This window comes from Rutidosis leptorrhynchoides, chromosome 6, assembly GCF_046630445.1.
Source record: "Rutidosis leptorrhynchoides isolate AG116_Rl617_1_P2 chromosome 6, CSIRO_AGI_Rlap_v1, whole genome shotgun sequence".
NCBI lineage: Eukaryota > Viridiplantae > Streptophyta > Magnoliopsida > Asterales > Asteraceae > Rutidosis > Rutidosis leptorrhynchoides.
In genome coordinates this window covers 396,255,947-396,272,233 of record NC_092338.1, presented here as the reverse complement: position 1 = coordinate 396,272,233, position 16,287 = coordinate 396,255,947, and the positions used below count along the sequence as shown (strand labels likewise).

At 33.6% G+C, this 16,287-nt stretch overlaps 2 protein-coding genes across 3 annotated transcripts; one reads left to right on the top strand and one right to left on the bottom strand.

Moving 5' to 3' along the window:
• Window positions 1–6,663: 6,663 nt before the first annotated feature.
• LOC139852020 (monothiol glutaredoxin-S4-like) lies at window positions 6,664–7,339 on the top strand. Its single transcript, XM_071841235.1, has one exon. The coding sequence runs from the start codon at window positions 6,750–6,752 to the stop codon at window positions 7,053–7,055; it is 306 nt and encodes a 101-aa protein (XP_071697336.1). The 5' UTR covers window positions 6,664–6,749; the 3' UTR covers window positions 7,056–7,339.
• Window positions 7,340–7,486: 147 nt separating this feature from the next.
• On the bottom strand, window positions 7,487–11,409 carry LOC139851815 (protein THYLAKOID ASSEMBLY 8-like, chloroplastic). 2 transcript variants are annotated; one of them, XM_071840993.1, is made up of 3 exons: window positions 11,222–11,409; window positions 10,068–10,537; window positions 7,487–8,145 (listed from the first exon to the last, which is right to left on the bottom strand). In XM_071840993.1, the coding sequence occupies exons 2-3, from the start codon at window positions 10,497–10,499 to the stop codon at window positions 7,756–7,758; spliced, it is 822 nt and encodes a 273-aa protein (XP_071697094.1). In that variant the 5' UTR covers window positions 10,500–10,537; window positions 11,222–11,409; the 3' UTR covers window positions 7,487–7,755. The 2 variants fall into 2 exon arrangements, with proteins under 2 accessions (XP_071697094.1, XP_071697095.1); XM_071840994.1 differs by lacking the exon at window positions 11,222–11,409 and adding an exon at window positions 10,937–11,128.
• Window positions 11,410–16,287: the final 4,878 nt, after the last annotated feature.

Genomic DNA, 16,287 nt, shown 5'->3' with positions numbered 1-16,287 from the left:
GCTGATGGTGCGGGTGGTGTCGGTGGTGCAGATGATGCTGGTGGAGCTGGTGGTGCAGACGGTCCAGCTCCAGAAGTAGACGCTGCGTAATGGAGAGCCTTACATATGAATTGATCAGCAGAATACGGCACAAGCCGCTTATGAGCGGTAACTCTAACCTTCAGTCCATGTATGTTAACGAATGACCTACCTCCGTTAACCCCGAGAATAACAGTACCATCAAAACGATACCGCTTCTTCGGCGGGGTAGAGGGTGGATGCACGGGTGCCTCCTCAGGGTCCTCGTCGGAATCATCGTCGGAATCATCCTCGCTGAAGTCATCGGATGAGGAGTCGTCTGAACTATCTGAAGGTGGGTGTGCTCAGCCGGTAGTCATCAGTCGGTATCTGCCGGGTGGAATCGGCACGACACGTCCATCAGGAAGGCGTCTAGCCCAATGATTATGCTCATTACGGAACGGAACGTCCCCATATTCCCCAGGAATCACAGCACCACCGGAATGGTGCTGTGGCTCCGAGGGTCCTGGGATGAGTGGAACTGGAATCTCCGGTGGATCCTCATGTCCGTCTGAGATGATCACTGGGTCGGGTGCATGGCTACTGGCTCCAGAGGATGAAGCGCCAGAGTCGCTGGAGGGTAAAGAGGACGGGATCTGTGAATCGGCAACAATGGCAGGCGATGTGGCAGATGAGTCTGAGTCGCTCTCCAAAATGATAACGGGCGGGACATCCGACATCTGAACAAGGAAAAATAACTTTTTCCAGGTCAGTAAGTCATAAAGCAAGCACGTATTAGGCAAAGTAACTACGACTGTCTAGATCATCTATAGCAGTAAGTAGCATGGCAATAATGACACGTATCATGCAATCGAAAGCAGATAATAGCATGCAGTAGTGAAAACAAGTAGCAGTATACGACATATAGCAGTAAAAGTAAGCAGCAGCATGCAGCAAGTTTCGCAGAAACAGGTAAACTAGCAAGTTGTAGATTAGTCCTATTAGTGAATCCTACTCGGTCGGGTCTTGACTCACTAATGCAACCTAATTCCCTACAACCAATGCTCTGATACCAAATGTGATGCCCCGTACAAAGCCATCGTGTATGATTCATCAACAACAGGATCATTACAAGGTCAAACACTATATGCTGTTTCAAAATAAATTTGCATTCATAAAAAGGGTGATGTCATAACCAACGTCAAATGTTTAACATACGATAATGTGCCTCTACGAATAGAAGGTGATAATAATAGTACGTGACCCATAGGTCATTAAAAATTCATTGTTCAAAAGTAATAAAGTTTGTGAATGCAAGATAAACGTTTCATGCGAAGACATCTCTAACACAAGCACATCGGGAGTCTACATAGCATGGCAACTACAGTGGAAGCAATCAAACCTAAAGCATCTGAGAAAAATATGTTTAAAAACGTCAACACAAAGGTTGGTGAGCTATATTTTAAGTATAATAGTAATGTAAGGTAGGCCACGAGATTTCAGTGTTTCAAAACTGTATGAAAAGTATATGTATAACCGTGGGCACTTGGTAACTAACTTAACGTAAATAACACCCCCTAAAAGTACACTTGGCGAGTGCATAAGTTTATGAAGTATTAAACACCCGTTAAATGCTAGCGCTACTAGCCCGAGTGGGGATGTCACACCCTATGGATCCATATCTAAGATTCGCGTTCTCCGGTTCAAAGACCAATGACTAAACGTTACCGAGCTAAGGGGAAAGTTTACGCCGTTGTATAACCCACACATATATAAAGCTTAAGTACTCATGCCTAGTATGTAAAACGTAGAATGCACATGTATTCTCAGTTCCCAAAATAGTTAAAGTAAAAAGGGATGCTATAACTCACAGTGGAAAGTAGTAAAAGTCGATACGCGGGAATAGTAAGCAAGTGGTTGGTCCGAAAGGTCCTCAACCTAAGTCAAAAGTTACTAAGTCAGTAAATTGTTCCCAAAGGTTTAAAAGTATGTAAATTAGGTCTTAAGTACCATCATCATTCATCATTAAACAAAATGTGTAAAGTAAGTTTTAAGTCAAGACTAGGGTTTGAAACAAGGGCTGACTTCGTTCAGCCTCCACGACCTCCGTACAAACTGAAAGGGGGTGATACAAGTGACCATGGATCCGTATATGAGTCCCCTAGAGGCTGACCAATTTCCAAAACCAAAATCGTCTTCGTTTGACCGTGGTGACGGTTTAAGTGCGAGTAGGTCAGAAATTTCAGCACAACGTTAATAGGGTGTAGTGACTTTCGGGAGGCCATAGATCCTAAACCGTAACTCGGATTAAGATGAGGTCTAAACGGAAAATCATCTAATCGAACCGAACTAACTGAAAATAAACTTTCTAGTAGCCCAGGTAGTCTGATCAGTTCCAGAAACAGAAGGTAAAGGTGTTCCAGTGGGTTCTTGGTGCTTGATGCCTATCACGGTTCTCATCCTTGATGCGTATAGCTTCAAGTGTATAACTCGTTGATGGGTTTGCATCATCTTAACCAAGGTTTGACCATCATAGCACTAGTGTAAGTCTAAGATATGTAGCACAACTCACTTAAGAGTTGTATGTAGTTTGATGAACTAAAGTTACATCAAGATCTTAGATCCGACACATACATGAGTTCTACTAGTAATATTAAGCTACAAACTTGAAAGTAAACTAAATAAACAAGATCTTAAGTTGTAGAACTTAGATCTTGGTTAGATCTTAAAGATCCTAGACTAGAAAGTCTAGATCTAGTGTTCTTAAGTTAGATCCTAAGTTATAGAACTTGGATCTTCACTTTAATGAAACCATAAGTTATGAAACTTAGATTTTCAACTTGTAAAATGTATGTAAGCTTGTAAGCTCTTATTTACAACAAAATTAGAAGACCATAAGTTATATAAACTTAAATCCAACATAAGTATATGAAGTTATAACTAAAAAGTTATACTTCCATGTTCTTGAACTTACAAAGTTAACTTTGGTTTCAAGAAATATGAGATCAAGATTAACTAGTAATACTTGACCAAATTATCAACATCACAACTTTAAAGTACTTACAAAAGAAAGAATTAAACTAAAGTACAAGTATTATGTTGATGTTTGTTTCATACTTAGGAAGATTCAAATCAAAGTTTGGATCTTAGGATTTAAGTCTACAAAACATGAACACAAGTATGATTATGAAACTTATGAACTTTAAATCTTGAAAACATTTAAATGTAGAACCATAAACTAACAAGTTTAGGTTCTTGTTCTTGGTTCTTCATCAAACAAAAGATGGAAGTAACCAAGATTATATGAAGATACAAGTTATAGAACTTGATCTTTAACAACAACAAACAACAACAAGTAACTAAACAAGTAATAATGATGACACTAGTTTCGGTTTTAATGGAAGAAAAGAAAGAAAGTAAAGCTTGTTACTTACAATATTTTGAGAGAAAAATGAGAGAAAAGAGAAGTAAGTTTGAAGTGTGTGTGTAAAATGAGATGAAAGCTAGTGAATAAGTATCAAAAAAATTTTGAAAAATGAACTCCCATTTCCCATGGAAGCTCACGGCCAAAAAAAAAAAAAAAAAAAAAAAAAAAAAAAAAAAAAAGGAGGTCAAAATGCTTCTTTCAAGTGTTGGAATGAGGTGTAAGCTTAAAATGGTAATAAAGTTAAATGCATGGGAGCTTGGTGCAAGCATGCTTGTGACAAGTCTCTTCATACTTAACTTAATTAATCTAGTTCTTAACCTTAATGAGTCATTAACATAAGAGTGGGCTAACTAGTCCATTAAGAAAGTAGGGTGGGCTTCCAAGTCCATGTACATTAATAAAAACCCAAGTCCAAGTAAGTAATAAATTAAATAAATAAGCCCAAGTAATTAACTAGTAACATTAGTTAATTAAAAATGATTAATAATAATTAATCATGAACGTAAATAATATCCAAAATATTATTCGTGAAAAGTACGTGTGTCACAAAGGCAAGTCGGGATATGTAAAGTCAAATACGGCAACGAGTAAATGTATAAAAATACATTTAATAAAGCGCAAGTATTAATAATAAATATTAATAACAAAGTCGGAAAATCCAGGGTCGTTACACACTTAATGAACGAAAGATTATAAATGCAAGAAATGTAAATCGACACAAGAGATAACGTGGTTATATGCAATCGTTGTGATTGCTTTAGTCCACGGACCAACTAGATAATGTATTTACTGAATATTTGTGGTGTGTTTACAATGAGTTACAAGAGGGTCTATTTATAGAATGGTTTAAGGAATAAGCTAATTCCTTGAAACTTCATGTGAGTTTCCTGACAGCTTCATGGAGGCTACATGTGAGTTTCCTGACAGCTTCGTGGAAGCTACATGTGAATTTTCTCTCAACTTCGTGGAAGCTACATGTGAGTATCCTAACAACTTCGTGGAAGCTACATGTGAGTTTCCTAACAACTTCGTGTGAGTTTCCTGGAATCTTCCTTCTAATTGTTTAAAGTTCTCCATATCTCCAACATTTATATATCATGATTCGAGGTGATGTTAAGAACTATGATACACGTAAAATCGACGTTGGTTTTCCACATCATGTGTCCTTTGCATCTTATTCTAACTTACGTGTGACGTATCCTTGATACTCCCTATAAGCTAGAGAAGACTCTTTACCATAACCAAAAGTTGAGATAATGTTGTTAAGATCATAAGGACCGCTATGCCAACGTGTCATCAGACTTCAATTTTGTTTTGTGATAAGCATTTTATGTTCAAAAAATACAGAAATGAGATTTTGAGAAGATACAACGAAGCAAGTTTTGAAGATGTGCTTGGTGCCTTGGCTTTTCACAATGTGTTCAAAGGTCAAGTTATACAATCCTAAGATCATGTAGTCAAGTTCAATGTATGTAGTAGGTTCTCACAAGGTATCAAGTTCAACCCTGAGTAGCACCTTGAGGAGGGGTCAAAAACAATCACAGAATAACATGTTTACACCGCGTACATTGATTGCAAATACTCCCCTTCCCGAATAGACACCAAATTGTGCGCTTGTATGTCGTGCGGCATAACTTATAACAATAAAATTGCATATAGAAAATTAAATTATAAACATAAATCTTAGGGGTCATTTGAAAGATACTTTCACTGCAGATTGGCTTCAGAGGATTTAATATCAAGAGTGACAAGACTGTAACCGAAATTCGACACAATTAACTTTAATAAAAATAATCGTTAAATCTTAATTTTTGTACGTCGTGTTATCAGTTATAAATCGTTAAATAGAACTCATTTACTCGCATTGATCTACAGCAGGTTCTTGATGGAAAGATAGCTAGGAACTAGAAAGTGAAGTAACAAGATTACAAGCCTTATTGCAATACAAAGTTGTATGAATATCAGGAATCAATTGCAAAAAGAGTAAAAGATTAAGGGCTTCAGTGCAAATTTCATAAGTCGATACAGATTGAAGATGTACACTCATTTTTCCAGTAACAAGTCAGCTAGAGTAATTGGAAATATACACTCGCACGTGTTATTCACAAACTATTCTTTATCGGGATAGGATTGAGATCGAATGTCGTTGAGTATTCGAACGATATAATAAGATCTTCGCATTAGATTTCATTCATTTAGTTTTTGATCTACAGAGATCGCTTCCATCATACCATATACTTTATCACTTGCTCGCGAATAAAGCTATAGTAGTACACTGTACATTTGTTCTGTAACCATGACAACGATGAATTTTCTTTATTTCCATGATCAGTTGACAAACTTATTTTTGTCATATATATTCCGTACTTTCAGAAACTTCGTTCCCATTTCACAAATGGGAAGCAGGAAGCTGATTCCACAAATGAAACGTCAAAAAACAAACATATGACAAATGATTTAAACCTGAGTTTAAAGTGTGAGACGCCATGAAAATGGTAAAATCGAATTCCCATGAGTTTTAAACTTGCATGAAGTTCAATTTAGGCTCTAAATGGTAGTCAAGTCGCCAATAAATCGATGTTTACTGTTGACTCGATTAATAGAGCCAAAAAAACAACTTAACAGATGACAAATGGTTTAAAAGCTAAGACTTGAATTTTAATTGTGATGTCATATGTCAGAATATATCCATCATAAGACATGTTATCCACATCGATGTATATAACTGATCGAATGAGCATCTTGCGAATAAATTCCTAGTTGGATAAGTACTCCAACTTTGCTTATACCCTCGTGGGAACACGTACGAAAAGTTTAATGATACATGGGTGATGGGGCCACGAAATATTATATTCGCTACATATATTACGCAGTTGGCTAAAAAATGGTATATTTAACGATTAGATTATTACTAAAGCGATTCGTTACATATATGGGGTTCCCTTCTTGAATAGACCTAGACCATTAGAATTAGAAATCTGAAAGAAAAATAAAAGCAAAAAACCTACTTTAAGAACAGAATATAAAGCCGTACCATAAACACTTGGACACATCCATATATCTACATTTACATACATACATATATATATATATATATATATGCTTCCGTAAAAGTTAGATTCACTATCGACCAACTTTTCGTACAAATTACTGTAACCTTTTTCCGCGAAGCCCATCTCCCGAACCTAATGATAAAACGGTCTCTATTCTCCACATATTATCCTCACAAGCCATATAAATATCTACTCTTACTAAGTATATTTCACACAACAAGCTAAACTCATAATCTTTAGTCACTAACAATATAATAAAGTTCAATTTACAGATGGATAGAATTAACAAAATGATTTGTGAAAGGCCAGTAGTGATCTTCAGCAAGAGTTCATGTGCTCTGTCACATACAATAAAGTCTCTGTTTAATGACTATGGTGTGAACCCAACGGTGTATGAGCTTGATGAGATACCAAGAGGCCGAGAAATTGAACAAGCATTGTATGGGCTCTGGTGCAGTACAGTCCCGGTTGTGTTCATTGGTGGTGAATTAGTTGGTGGTACTAATGAAATTATGAGTCTTCAACTCAAAAGAGTTTTGAAGTCAATGCTTATCAAAGCTGGAGCTTTATGGGTTTGATTTGGTTTATATATTATTATCGCTGCAATAATATAATTAAATAATAATGTACCCAATAAAGCACATTACAAGTGCAAATATATCGATTGACAACCCATGAACTTTGGGTGTGGTTGATAAATGATAATGATTAAACATTAAATAGTTCAAAATTTTAATATTCAAAAGTTAAAAGTGAATTTAGTTTTGCATGACGATAACATGTATAAAATAAACCATTCTGAATGACTATATGAATGATGTAAAATCAATGTATTAACCTTTTAAGTGGATAAATAAAAATAACTGTTTAGTACTTGTTATGGATATGATTCAAGGAAGATATTGAAGAAGATATTGAAGAAAATATAGGATAATTCAACTATGAATGTTATCATATATTGCTGAATGGTCTAGCATCATTCATCACACACTACACACACACTACATACACTGAATGCTAAACGATTCAACATTATAAACCATTCAATTAAGACACAAACAAACACACCTTTTAGACAATATTATCCATGATGATAGGATCAACTAGAGATGAGATCGGTACGGGTACCGTACCGAAACCGAACTTGCCCAAAATCAAGAACCGAATACCGAGCTGAATACCGAAAGCGGTACCGGTACGGGTATTTTCGGTAAGCTCAAAACTTGAACGAAAACCATCAAGATACGCCATCTTTAAAATAGAATACAACGCAACAGCTTAACGCAATCCAAAAATCTCTTCTGGTGGGTCATAGATACTCCGGTCAGGAAAAATCTCCTCAAAATCTTGTTTCACTTTGTTTCTTAATAAAGGATGAGGCAAAAGGCCTTTTAGTAAAATTCTGAATGGTAACTCATCTGGTGGATCTGGTGACTGTTTCATGTCTTCGTAGATGTTCATAGCATCACCAGGTGACCCAAACTTCAAAAATCCTCGAATTACTTCGGTGTACGTTTGAGAATCAGGGAACAAATTTTCCTTTTTCATGCTTTCCCACAGCTTCATTGCCTCATCCATTTTTTTGGATTTCGATAACGAAATAATCAAGTCTTTGTATAGATATACATCCGGTGTATACCAGTCTTGCTTTTGAATCACCCAAAACATCTGAAAATTCAATAACATATACGTGTAAGATAAAAAAAAAATAGAGAAGTAATGAGGTCTATATGTTACTACATTATACTCGTATCTAGATAAATACCATGTTACATTTCCGGATATATAATCTTGGTTCATAAGATCGCAAGTTTGTAAGTACATGTAACCAAATAGGCAGGGCCAGCTGATGGAGTAACGAGTAAAAAATGTTCTGGTAGAAATAGGTTGTTTAACGCACGGGTCAAAACGGGCCCAATTGGATTGACTCACGAAGATGTATTGCTAATCTTTTGTAAATACTTAATGAACTATATATGCTTGCAAGACTAAGCTATAATAACAGTATCTAATTGTATAAAACAATAGTCTGGAGGATGAAAGCATTCAAAAAGCAATTCAGACAACTTTTAACTCCTATGAACCATTTGACCCAGTATCAAGCCATTCATAAGTATGTGGGTTTACCACATATAAGGCTCTAATTATAAGTCATTTTTTGCAAACTCTAGAGTATAAGAGTCATTTATACACGAGTGAGTGTAATTTAAGAGGGAATATTAACATAAGTAATGATCCTGTGTTATACAGGACTAGTTAATGTTTGACATGCAGCTTAACTTCAGTACCATTGTAGTTCAAGAAAAATGAGTTTCCATGTGTTTATAAAGTATAAACAACAACGTGTGTGACGAGAGCTCCTATTTATGCTCTCCTAGGCTAAAACTATATATGGCTACATAGGCCACCCTATGTGACAAAAACTCCTAGTTTGGCATAAGTGAGTGTCGACCCACGTAAGAATCCAAAGAAATCTAAGAAACATATTTAACAGACATAGGAAACCCTATTTATATGAAGTGCAAGGGGCATAGTAAAAAGAATAAAGTACAAAAACAGATAGATGATTACATATTTGATAGTCCTAGATTTTATTTAAATGTAAATACTACACTTAACTCGGAAAGACTACCATATCAGATACTTTGCTTGTGCGCAACCCGTGAGTGCGTCACCCAAACATACTTTATCTATTCAAAATCATAAAACGTATCCTCTATGGATATAATTTTGGTGGATGGAATTACATGAAGAATAATTGCATAAAAACCCAAAATGTTAAGTACGGGCTGTTATGGCGGTAAACATTTTACTGTTGAGAACATCAAAAAAGAGAAACACAACAAAAACTCAGATTAATAGAAAAAGGTACAACAATACAAACAGTGAAATACGATGTTACAGCATATACAGTCCACAACAGGGTTATACTAATAGAATGCATTACACGGGTTATTTGATAATGATGTCTCAATACCTATGTTCAGTGTTGTAAAAAACCCGATTACTCGCCGACTAATTTCCGATTAATCATTTTTAAGAGCATTCCGTTCCGATTTTCAAAAATCCGTTTAATTAAATGGTCAACGTCAATTGATGAGTCAAAATCGAATTTGGTAATCAAAGTCGGTCAAAGTAAAAAATGGTTAAGATTTTAACACGAATTTAAACTAAAACTTTATAGTTTTGGAGCAAAATGAACAATATTAAACAATTAAGTTACAATTTATATTCTATATTTATGGTTTTTTCTATATTTACACATATAAATTATGAAATTTGATATTTAAATGTATACAGTACAATCCGATTAATCCCCGATTAATCCCCGAATTGTCGATTAATCCTTCCAAAGTCTCAACCGATTAATCCCCGAATAGCGAATTTTGCAACCTTGCCTATGCTATTAGTATCAGAACAGAGCACGTATCCCAGATCATTCCAAAAAGCTAAACCCGCTTCCATAAGTAGGTAATGTGAGATCATTACCAAAAATAAGACACTTTACTAAATGATTATGTATGCAAACTTGAATGTAAACAACTAATTAGATGAAACAAATAATTCATTTAAGGGTGAAGGGGTAAAACCTTGACGGCTAAATCCACTTCTTCTTGGCGTTCAAGCTCATTAAGAACAGCAACCATATCCATCTTTAAGAGCCTCGTGACATGAGTTTTAATAAACTTGTCCAATTTCTCTTCATCGTTTTTGACTCTTTTTAAACCCAAAATAACAAAAAGAGCTTCTTTACCAAGCAATTTTTTTCCCCTCCAAAGTGAACCTCGGGGCCTACCATCATGGTAAAAACGAGGCGACAAATATTTATACGACTGTTGCTGAGAGTAACAGACGTCTTCAGTACTTCGAGCCGTGTGATTATATGATAATGTTCTTGTAGATGAATAAGAATTAGAAGAAATGTAGGGTTTTAAAACGGGTATTTTTGATACTTCACGATGTAGGAATGAGGATATTGATGATTGTAACTTTGATCTTAGTCTACCCCCAATCGTTGTCATTGCAATGGCTGATGGTTCACACAAAATACCCAAATACCCTGTTAAAGAGACAAAAGCTACCGTTGAGTAAGCAAGAAGAAAATGTTCTATCTAGCGAGTACTTCTTTTATGCATTATTTATCAACCTTAAATCATATTTAATAGATAAATCAACCAAGTATGTGCAATAAAAAAAAATGTATTCAAGACTACAACAACATCATCTAAACTTATATATAAATAAAATAAAATATATATCTACAAGATGTAAAATCAAGCACACACATTCCTCCTATCCAATCAAGAAAGAAAGATTTTACAATTGTCTTAGTAATATTGTATTAACCTGAGATGGTTGTGTTTATAAAGACACTTAATTTACAACCAAAGTAATTACATTTATTTATTTCAGATGAAAAAAAAATAATAATAAATAAAAAAAAAAATACGATGGATACCTTCCGAATATATATATATATATATTTTTTTTTCTGATTTAGCACAGTAAACATGATGCTTCTCAAATCAAATTCATGATACCATCTTCATATTTGTTTGAAATTCAAACATATTTCCAAACTTCAACAGAGCTAACAAAAGTTTGCTATCAGCAGAGGCATTTTCCATGGGTTTGAATGACGTCACATACAGAGCAAATGTTCATTGAATAATAATATATCTAATCAACGTAAAACAAATTATTCAAAACATTGTAAAGGTGAAAATAAAAGAAGATGGCTTACTTTTTACTAAACGAAATTACAGTTCGATGTGATTTGGTTAGGGTTTGGACGATTAATGTGATTTTAACAATTTATGCCCCAATTTTTATATATGAAACACCAACCATTACCATGTTCTTCAATCCTCTGATCTACAAAACGATTAGAAATAGAATCATTTTCTCTATCATACACCTCATCACTATCTTCGGTATAACAATTGGTGTTAGGGTTTTTGAGGAGAGAGGTTTTACACCATCACATATTTTCAATATTTTTATTTTATACAATAGAAATATAATAATTTTTTTAAATGTATTAATTAAGGTGCATTAATGTGTTATTTGCACCGTTAATGTTTACTTTTAAATAAAGTTTTTTTTAAAAAAATACAAGTTATTTATTTTTGTACATTAACGACATTTTTTAAATTGTTGTTAAAAAGATCTTAGGCTACTTGTATCGGGGGCAAGTGACGTGACGGAGTCACTTGCCGATGTGGAGCTCAAGAGACGCCGACAACCCCTGTATCCATCCGTCACTTTGAGGCGTTTCCTGTGTATGCGTTTGAAACAGACGAGGAAGGAGACGGATGTCACTTGTTTTTTTGTTTTTTTATTAAATTAAAAATATTATTTTTATCCACTTTTAATACTTAACTCAATTATATTTTAACACATTATCACAATACTCCTAACTAACATAAAAAAAGAAACACCACCACTACTGCACTCAAAAAAGAAACACGTCCTACTCATCCAAAAAATGTAAAAAGGCAAGTGACACGAGCAAGAAACGCCACAACCAATACAAGTGGTCTTAAAGTTTATTAATTACGCAACTCCTTTATTTTTTCTCGTCAAATTAAAAGTCACATTAAATATATTGAGTAAACATTAACGATATGTTATGCTGGAGCTAGGGGTGTGCATCGTACGAGAAAAAACCAAAAAAACCGAGGACCGAACCGGACCGGACCGGAACCGAACCGGATCGAGGAGTTTCGGTACGGTCCTTGGTCCTTAATTTTCATATTTTTCGGTCCTCGGTACGGGGCGGACAGAACCCGAAAAAACGGGAAACGGACCGGACCGAAATATTTACATATATTTCATTATGTAGATCTAATTTGTTCACTTTATCTTGGTCTTTTTAAAAAGCAATTGATGAATCTTTATGTCTATAAGTTAAATAATAAACGAGTTTAGTCTTGTTCGTAAATATTTTAAGTAACCAATACTTATATACTTTTTTTTGAAAGGCCAATAAAAACTTTTATTAAAATAAAGAATGGGTCATATAAGTATGTGAAAAGCATACTGGGACATTACACAACATAAACATGCTACATCAGTGACAATATGGGTAATGAAGGAGCACTGTTGCATATGTAGAACTTTGACAGGGAATTAGTATCTATGACGATGTGAAACTTTCCAACACTCGTTTTCTAGTTATAAGATGTGAAAAGTGTATTATAACCATTAGCTAGTTTTTTTTATATGTATGATGTGTTTTGCTTATATACTCCGTAGTTTGTTCGACACATATGAAGTACAAAAAAAGTATTAGTCATATAAGTTTGCAAAAATGTTACATCCAAATCATCAAAAGATAAAAATAAGTGGGACGGTTCTTTCCACAGAACCGAACCGAAAATCATGGAACCGAACCGAACCAAAAATCATGGTACGGTCCTCGGTACGACTTTCTTCAATATTTTGGGACTCGGGACGGAATCAAACCGAAGCAATTTGGGACGGAACCGTACCATGCACGGGCCTAGCTGGTGAAATGACCCGTTCATATACATTATAAACGATTCACAATAGTTGATTACATTGCGAGGTATTTGACCTCTATATGATACATTTTACAAACATTGCATTCGTTTTTAAAAGACAAAATTTCTTTACATCGAAAATTGACAGGCATGCATACCATTTCATAATATCCACTATCCAACTCTAAATTGATTTAATAATAATCTTTGATGAACTCAATGACTCGAATGCAACGTTCGTCGAAATATGCTATGAAAGACTCCAAGTAATATCTTTAAAATGAGCAAATGCACAGCGGAAGATTTCTTTAACACCTGAGAATAAACATGCTTTAAAGTGTCAACCAAAAGGTTGGTGAGTTCATTAGTTTATCATAATCATTCATTTCCATCATTTTAATAGACCACAAGAATTTCATTTCCAGTTCTCATAAATATACGTCCCATGCATAGAGACAAAAATAATCATTCATATGGTGAACACCTGGTAACCGACATTAACTAGATACATATAAGAATATCCCCTATCATTCCGGGATCCTCCTTCGGACATGATATAAATTTCGAAGTACTAAAGCATCCGGTACTTTGGATGGGGTTTGTTAGGCCCAATAGATCTATCTTTAGGATTCGCGTCAATTAGGGTGTCTGTTCCCTAATTCTTAGATTACCGGACTTTAATAAAAAGGGACATATTCGATTTCGATAATTCAACCATAGAATGTAGTTTCAATTACTTGTGTCTATTTAGTCAAACATTTATAAAAGCGCATGTATTCTCAGTCCCAAAAATATAAAGGGTAAAAAGGCAAATGAAACTCACCATACTGTATTTCGTAGTAAAAATACATATAATGTCATTGAACAAGTGCAAGGTTGGCCTCGGATTCACGAAACTAAATTAATTATATATAATTATGTGTTGGTCAATATTTGTCTAACAAATTAGGCCAAGTCATAGTGTACCACAATCCTAATGCTCGAGACTAATATGCAAAAGTCAACAAAAGTAAATTTGACTCAAAATAATTTCCAAAAATCTATACATGATTAATATATAGTTTAAATATCGTCGTTTTATATTTTTAAATATTTTTAAAAGATTTATTAGAGTAAATAATATAATTTATTTATTAATAAATAAAATTTTATATTAAATTTATATAATATAATATACTTTTATATATATTAAGTAATAAAATTTATAGGGTTTATTTAATATCATAAAGATAATATGATAGGTATTATTAAAGTAAGTTATTACACGTAGTAAAATATGTTTGTATCACATATTTATTTGATAAAATAATATCTATAATGATAGTAAGTAAAAGTTGTATTATTTTGTAATAATAATTATTATTATAAAAATATCAATATTTATAATTACTAAGATGACATTATGATAAAACGATAATTCTAATTATGATAACTTTAATATTTACGATAATTTTTAATATTATCTTTAAAATAATAATTCTATTTAAAATAATAATAATAATGATATTTTATAGTAACAATGATATTTTTATTAAAATGATAATTTTTGTTAAAATGATAGTTTTAATACTAGCGATATTTTTAATAATAATAATAGTAATAATAAAAATAATAAGAATGATAATTTTATCTAAATCAATATCTTATAATATTTTAATTTCATCATGATACTCTTACTCATTATTTCCTAATCGTTTCATTTAATAGCTTTTAATCGTCTTTTATATCGTGTTCATGATAAGGTTAAAAAGGAACATATATTTCATAGCATTATCCCCCAAGAAAGACAGGATTTTAGTTGTAATTGTTCCATATTCAAGTAATATTCGTTTATATTTAATAAGTGCGAAGACAAAAGGCGAAAATGAAGAATTGAAGACGGAAAGGTCCAAAATGCTCAAATGTACAAGATACAATTAAAGTGGTTCAAATTATTGATGAAGAACGTCTAAAAATGACAAGAGTACAAGTTGCGGAACGCAAAGTACACGATATAAAATAATACGCGAAGACGTCCGAAAATCCGGAACCCGGACCCGAGCCAAGAAGAAACGCGCGACGCAACGGACCAAAAATATCTAGTCTACTATGCATATAAATATAATATATAAATAATTATTAAAATTATTTATATTTTATTTATATTTAATATTATGTCGGCAAGCTATGAGACAAATCAATGTGAGCTGTCCAGGGTGGCCATGCGACTCGCATGGCCAGAAGGCTATTTCCCATGCGAGTCGCATGAGGATCAGAATCAGGCCTGGTCTATAAATTTGCCAGTTTTCGTTCGTTTTTACACACACCACACACACAAATACATAATAATACTCCCTAGTATAATATAAATAAATATATATATGTATATATAGTATAGATTAGTGTTATATTAGATTAGTTTGGGTTATGTAAAGGTTATTTTACGGGTTTTAAAGTCGGAGCTCTGTCCGTGTAACACTACGCGATAAATAATCAATGTAAGCTATGTTCTTCTTTTTAAATTAATGTCTCGTACTTAAGTTATTATTATGCTTATTTGAGCCAAAGTAATCATGATGTTGGACTAAATATTAAAGACGGGGTTATTGGGCTTTGTACCTTAATTGGGGTTTGGACAAAAGAACGACACTTGTGGAAATTAGACTATGGGCTATTAATGGGCTTTATATTTGTTTAACTAAATGAAAGTTTGTTAATGTTAATATAAAGATTTACAATTGGGCGTCCCTATAAATTACCATATACACTCGATCGGACACGATGGGCGGGGTATTTATATGTACGAATAATCGTTCATTTAACCGGACACGGGAATGGATTAATAGCCACTAGAATAATTAAAACAGGGGTGAAATTACATTCAAGGGTAATTGGTGTAATTGTTAACAAAGTAGTAAAACCTTGGTTTACACGCAGTCGATAACCTGGTGTATTCATTAAAAAAAGTATTAAAACCTTGTTACAATTCGAATCCCCAATTAGTTGGAATATTTAACTTCGAGTATAATAATAATTTGACGAGGACACTCGCACTTTATATTTATGACTGATGGACTGTTATGGACAAAAACCAGACGGACAGATTAAATAATCCAGGACAAAGGACAATTAACCCATGGGCATAAAACTAAAATCAACACGTCAAACATCATGATTACGGAAGTTTAAATAAGCATAATTCTTTTATTTCATATTTTATTTCCTTTATTTTATATTTAATTGCACTTCTAATTATCGCACTTTTATTTATTGTTATTTTATTGTACTTTTAATTATCGCAATTTAATTTTATCACATTTTTTAT

Coding starts and splice junctions, on each gene's coding strand:
- LOC139852020 (XM_071841235.1), top strand. CDS start 6,750: ATGGATAGAATTAACAAAATGATTTGTGAAAGGCCAGTAGTGATCTTC.
- LOC139851815 (XM_071840993.1), bottom strand. CDS start 10,499: ATGACAACGATTGGGGGTAGACTAAGATCAAAGTTACAATCATCAATA. Junction 8,146..10,067: donor AAGTGGATTTAGCCGTCAAG/GTTTTACCCCTT, acceptor TTGAATTTTCAG/ATGTTTTGGGTGATTCAAAA.